The 6,676-nt window shown below is 36.2% G+C and overlaps 1 protein-coding gene across 1 annotated transcript in view; it reads right to left on the bottom strand.

The window, feature by feature from the left end:
• LOC107666208 (copine-8) overlaps window positions 1–6,676 on the bottom strand; it is a 103,907-nt gene that overhangs the window by 90,584 nt on the left and 6,647 nt on the right. The window contains exon 3 of the mRNA XM_016457420.1: window positions 609–655. Coding sequence (XP_016312906.1) covers window positions 609–655 — 47 coding nt within the window. The remainder of the gene's footprint in view (window positions 1–608; window positions 656–6,676) is intronic.

Here is a 6,676-nt window from a genome sequence, read left to right on the forward strand (position 1 = left end):
ATTTCAAGCATTTTATCTGCATTATATGTTCTGTAACAAAAATTTTCATATCGGCGGCATATTCGCCGATACCGATATATCGGCGACAGGCTCATATCGGCCGATAATATCGGCAAAACGATATATCGGTCGGGCTCTAGTTCTAAGTGCAAATACAAGTCCCTGTTTACTGTGTACACCTCCCATATTCCTGCTGCTACCTTCAACGTCTTTAATATGGAGGTCAAAGAGGTGCATTGAAGCCTTGATGCGATGTGAAAGGGACTTAACGTTTTAATGAGCCGACTTGAAAAGTGGGCTGGAGTTGTCTTGATATGAGCGTGGGTGAGAAAGTTATTACATTCTCTGGGAGGCTTATCATATTTTACCAGCTAGTGATTGAAGTTAATAAATACATGGCCCTCTTAATGGTGCTTTAGAGAGCCTGATATTTCCTCTGATTAGCTGGGAAGGCAAAAATATGAAGAACTGATAGACACAAAAATAATTGAGATGACTATTCTGAGAATATTCCAAGCCCATATTTACATGTATGAATATTTATGAGAGCAAGGGTCTGCCAGGCCCTTCAAGGGGTCGACACGACTGGGCCAGATTGTTCCGCTTACCTCTCGCCACTCTTTGTTGCCAATACCTTGGGTGTACAGCACACAGACTGTGGAGAGCAAAGGGAGAGAGAGACTGTGTTACACAAAGGCAGATAATTTTTTTCAAATGCCAGAAGACCTGTGACGCTCTTAACTCAGACGCACTTTGTGTAGGGTGCAATCTTGTGGTCTACTCTACTGTGTTTGCAGAGAAACAGCTTAGAACCAGAGCAGTGGAATGCGATGAGATAAAAATCTCACTGGATGAGTTACAAAGCTTTTGTAAACCAGCCAGTATCCAAACCTCTATTAATTTCGGTCACAAAAAGAGATATTTCTGAATGACATGAGGGTGAGTAAATGATGAAGAATTTTCATTTATGGGTGAACTATTCCTTTTAATATGGCAATATCTTAATGTGCCAACTAACCGATGATGGATGGATAAAGAAATAAATAAATGTACATACATACATACATAAATGTTTTTTTTTTTAATGTTCTTTCTTTCTTCCATTAAACACTAAAGGAGATGTTTAGCTGAATGTTCATGCTGTTCTTTTCCATACAATGAAAGTAGATGGTGACCAGGGGTTGTCAAACTCCAAAAGGCACAAAACAATTGCTATAAAACATCATAACAATAATCCGAATAGAATTCTGTTTCAAATCTTCCAAAGCCTTAAGATTAATTTGTGTGACGGAAAAATTTAAAGTTGCTATTCAATGAAAATAGGAAAATTAGACATTCTGCTATAAATACACTCTCAGAAAAAAAAGGTACAAAAGCTGTCACTGGGGCGGTACCTTTTCAAAAGGTACACTTTTGTACCCTTTAGGTACTAATATGCACACTTTAGGTACTAACATGTACCTTTAAGGTACCAACATGGACTCTTTAGCCTTTTGAAAAGGTACCACCCCAGTGACAACTTTTGTACTTTTTTTTCTGAGAGTGTAGAAAAATACAAAAAAATCTAGCGTAGCGTTAGTTCTGGCAGGTCACGTTAGTCAAGCTCACATCAGCTGACTCTCAGCTGATCCCCATCAACCTATGGGAATACGACACCTATCTAAGTATTCATATATAAGGTCCCGCAGTAGTATCAGCAGTTTTCGCATTGCTCAATAGCTAATTACCCTCCTCCATCCCCAACTCCTCCTCTGTCAGTCAGGATTCAGCCTTCTGATTCTCCTTTGAATCAGACTAATTCTAAAATGTGTACATAACATTATTGAACTTTAACGATATCTGCAATACATTTATGTTGGTTCTGTTCTGTTTACCCTGGGGGGGTTATCGCTGCTCTCCCTGCTCTCATCCATGAGATGTGCAGGGAGTTCTTGCCCAGAACGGAACCATACCACCAATCCAAACTGTATGCTAATTGTCAATCATCTTTGACAATAGTGGTCCTGACAGAAATCATCATTTATGGTGAACTTTTTCTGTAATTTTAAAAGTATTTGTGTACATTATTGATTTAAATTTAAAATCATACACTTAAATAAATGAAGACAACAAACAAATATGTTTAAAATGATGTACACTCACATGACATGAAAACAGATATGAGTGGACTAGAAAAAGTCATTTTATCCTACAAATAGGTACCTAAAAATTCACCACCCTTATGGTGGCCACCATATCGTGATCACATAATAGTAACCATCCTATTAAATTCCACTTTAGGTTTGTAGGATAAATTAATCCATGTTGTTGTCATGAATAATAGTGTGAATAGAGTAGTTCTACAGTAGCATTTGAAAATGCTTTATTGCATCCACACCTGTAGATGACACTATAAAGTAGGATGGTGCCAATATAATGTTAATATATCATGATCCTTATTCTCATGATATTGCATTGATAGTTTAGATGTTTGTTTCAACTTTTTTTATTTTATTTATTCATGTATGCATATTTCTTACAGTTAAAAAAAAGTATATGGCAGTTAAGTTTAAAACACTCACTAATAATAGTGTGGATTATTCCTACAGGAGAACTTCTCATGCAGACAAATTTGTTCTTAACCTTGTTCTTACGTTAATGAATTTGGAGTATTCTAAATCGGTGACCGCATGCTTGAGGCACAAGCACTCCGCAGCTCAAGCTTTAATGCACCCTTTCTTACTCTTTTGGTGTGTGTGTATAGGCCTACATAATGAAATATATTTAAGATAAAATGTTCAGTTAGACAAATAACATAGTATGTAAAAAATGTTATCTTAACACATTTATAAGGCCTCGCAGAGTATGTTTTTTTCATACATGTGATTTGGTATTGTTGAATCATGATATGTTTGTAGAAATTTGAATATGCAGATTCATATGTACTGTTAGTAAACGTATGGTGAGACCCAATGTCCTGAACCTGTGGATAGAGCTGATCTCTATATGTGTGTTTGTGCAATACAAAAACATAAAGCCTAAGGCGCAACTACTGAAACATGCAACAGACAGTGGCAAAACATTTTTTATAACTGAGTGTGTGTACATTTTTCTATGTGTGTCATAAGGATAATGGTAACACTAAGAGACTGGGCCAACAGTACTCAGCATAATTAAGAGGGGGGCTCAGCACAAATGCCTGCTTCCATGAATGCAAGGACCCTGTCAGCGGCCCAGGAAGAGCCGACATCTGTTTAGATCAGCTGATCAAGAACAGGACCAGTAAACAAATGGCAATAATATGAAAATAAAAAGACACTAACAAAAACTCACGCATAGCTACTGCAATGCATGAAAGCAAAACAGGTGGAAAAGTGGACAAAGAATCTGAAAGAAAAGAGAAAGCAGGCAAGAAAAAAGTGAAGCAGGACAGTAAGACAAGAACAAGTAACAGAAGTACGGAAATCAATGCAGATAATGACAATAATAGCAGAGTGATTAAAAGCAGAGCTGTTCATTGTTCCCTTTTCCTGTTCACTACTGACACACACACACACACACACACACACACACACACACGTGGCATAAAATAAAACATTAAAGACTTTCAGTGCTTATTGTTCTTGAAATCACAGAGTTCTTTCAGTGACTCCGTTCTGTCTGCCTCCTGTTTGTGAATAAACACACCTGATCAATAAATGAGTTTTCAAAGACTTTGAATTGAATGAATATTGTAATAAAGTATAATAAAGTCTGTAAGAATGTAGAAAGTGAGCCAATAAAGACTAAACAAGTCAATAAATGAGTAAAAAAAAGAGTAAATGATAAAGATGTTTGTGAATGATTGAGAAAGAGTGAATAATTGAGGGAATGAATGAATGTAAGCACATCTTGAGTTATTAATGTGTGAATGAACGAGAAAGTAAATGACTAAAACTTGAAAGAGTGAAGTGAATACATGAATGAGTAAGACAAATAAGTAAATAAATGAATGTGAGTGATTTGGTCGATGTTGAGCATGTGAATGAATCGAAGAGTGACTGAATGGGTGAATGAATGAGAGTAGAAACAAGAGTGAGTGAGTGAGTGAGTGAGTGAGTGAATGAAAAGACAAAGTGAATTATAATATGTTAGTAAAAGAATAAGTGATGTCAATGAAAAGTCAACGATTAAGTGATTCATTGAGTGAAAGGGTGAGAAAGTGAATGAATAGGTGAATTTATAAGGTTGATTGAGTTAGTGAGTGAGTGAGTGAGTGACAGATCATGACTGGACATTTGAGCAAGTCAAATGAGTGATTAAATTAATGAGTTAAAGAGTGAGTGAGTGAATGAATGAATGCAAAGGTTGAGTAATGATTGCATGAATAAGAAAGAAAATGAGTGAGTGAGTGAGTGAGTGAATGAATGAATGGATGAATGAAAAATAACAAATTATGAAGTGCTAGTAAAATAATAAGTGATCTCAAAGTAAGTCAATGGTTAAGTGATGCAGTGAGTGAAAGTGTGAGACAGTGTATGGATAGGTGAGTTTATAAGGTTGATTAAATGAGTGAGTGAGTGAATGGGTAACAGATCATGACTGGACATTTGAGCAAGTCAAAAGAGTGACTAAATTAATGAGTTAAAGAGTGAGTGAATTGATGGATGGATGAATGAGTGAATGAATTAATGAATGCAAAGGTTGAGTAATGATTAAATTAATAAGAAAGAAAATAAGTGAGTGAGTGAATGAAAATTAACAAATTATGAAGTGTTAGTAAAAGAATAAGTGATCTCAATGAGAGTTGAGAATGGTTAAGTGATTCAGTGAGTGAAAGGGTGAGACAGTGTATGAATAGGTGAGTTTATAAGGTTGATTAAATGAGTGAGTGAGTGAGTGAGTGAGTGAGTGAGTAACAGATCATGACTGGACATTTGAGCAAGTCAAAAGAGTGACTAAATTAATGAGTTAAAGAGTGAGTGAATGAATGAATGAGTGAATGAATGAGTGCAAATGTTGAGTAATGATTAAATTAATAAGAAAGGAAGTGAGTGAGTGAATGAGTGAGTAACTGTTCATGACTGGATGCTAGAGAGTTAATGAATGAATGAATGAATGAATGAATGAATTAATTAATTATAAAGTGTAAGTCAAATAATAATTGATGTCAATGAGAAGTCAATGACTAAGTGATTCTGTGAGTGAAAGGGTGAGAAAGTAAATGTATAGGTGAGTTTATTAGGATTAGTAAACAGGGTGAGTGTATGAGTAAATAAATGAATTAATGCAAAGAACAATGAGTGAATAAGCAAGAAAATGAGTGAAGAGTAAATGAATGAGTGTATAAACAAGCAAATAAATGTGAGCAAGAGTATAAACAAGTAAATGAGTGAGTGAGTGAGTGAGTGAGTGAGTGATTTATTGTATGGGTGAAAATGAGTCAGTAAATGAATGAGTGAATGAGTGACAGTGTAATTGAATATATTAATGACTGAAGATGTGTTTATCATTGGAAGCTTGAATGAGTGAAAGCATAACTGAATGAGTGAGTGTCTAAACAAACACATAAATGAATAAGTGATTGTGTATTCTACTTATGCAAAATATCTAAGCCATTATATCATAAGCCATGTAATGGTAGCTAAGCCATTACAACTCATAAAAATATAAATTAATAAATATGAATTCTTATGAAACACACAAAGTAGGTTAAAGGTGGGGTATGTATTTTTTCAAAAACGCTTTAGAAAACGGAGTTGGGCCGAGTACCAAAACAAACTTGTAGCCAATCTGCAGTAAGGGGTGTGTCTACTGATGATGTGGAGGAGAGAGCGCTCAGTGCATAGGACGGACATTAGCCGAGCTGAGCGACGACAGAAAGATAGAGATGGTGGATAAAAAACAAAAGAGGAAAAGAGGGGCCCGTGTATATTTCGGATCAGCTTTCCAGCGCTGGAGAGAACTCAAGGAGCGGGAAGGCCTGCGATCGGACGCCGAGGTTGCTTTGTTTTAGGGCTGGGCGATTTTCCCGGTTTAATGGATTAATTTGAATTTATTGTTTTGCCATGATTTTAATTTTTAGAAATGAGGAATCGCGATTTTCAAGAGAAATATGATCAAATGTTAGAATTAGACACTGACGATATGCCGGTGATAACAGTAAAGAGAAAAGAATGATCCAACCGCATGTCGGCGCACGTTAATTAACCGCTCACGTGTGACGCGCTCTGTGAAGGACCATAAATATAGGCTAAGCTCCATTCACACAGAATGCGCTTTTGTGTTGACAAAGATGCGACGCGGGCAGTGGAATAGGTAAAACACGCAAGAAGATGGGAGTGAACTTCTTTTAACTTGAGCGCAGTGTTTTTAGAAAGCCGTTTCATGCATGAGACGCTGCAAGAGACGCGAGCGCAACAGACAAACACATCCATGTTTACACAGAAAAAACAATGGAAAAGCAGTGCAATCGAATAAAGAACCTGTAAAGAACTTCTACTGTATGTCTGATATTTCATGTTTGCATCATGGTGACAGGCTTAAAGCTGCTGTTGTTTTTAAAGAACATTTATAGTTAATAAAAGTCTACTGGTGTTATACCTTCAGTCATTTTCAGAATCAGAATCAGAAAGAGCTTTATTGCCAAGTATGCAAGGAATTTACATACAAGGAATTTGTTTTAGTGACATAAGCTTCCAGTACACAGAGACAACAA

The sequence above is a fragment of the Sinocyclocheilus anshuiensis genome, unplaced genomic scaffold (genome assembly GCF_001515605.1).
Source record: "Sinocyclocheilus anshuiensis isolate Anshui unplaced genomic scaffold, SAMN03320099.WGS_v1.1 scaffold1016, whole genome shotgun sequence".
Taxonomy (NCBI): domain Eukaryota; kingdom Metazoa; phylum Chordata; class Actinopteri; order Cypriniformes; family Cyprinidae; genus Sinocyclocheilus; species Sinocyclocheilus anshuiensis.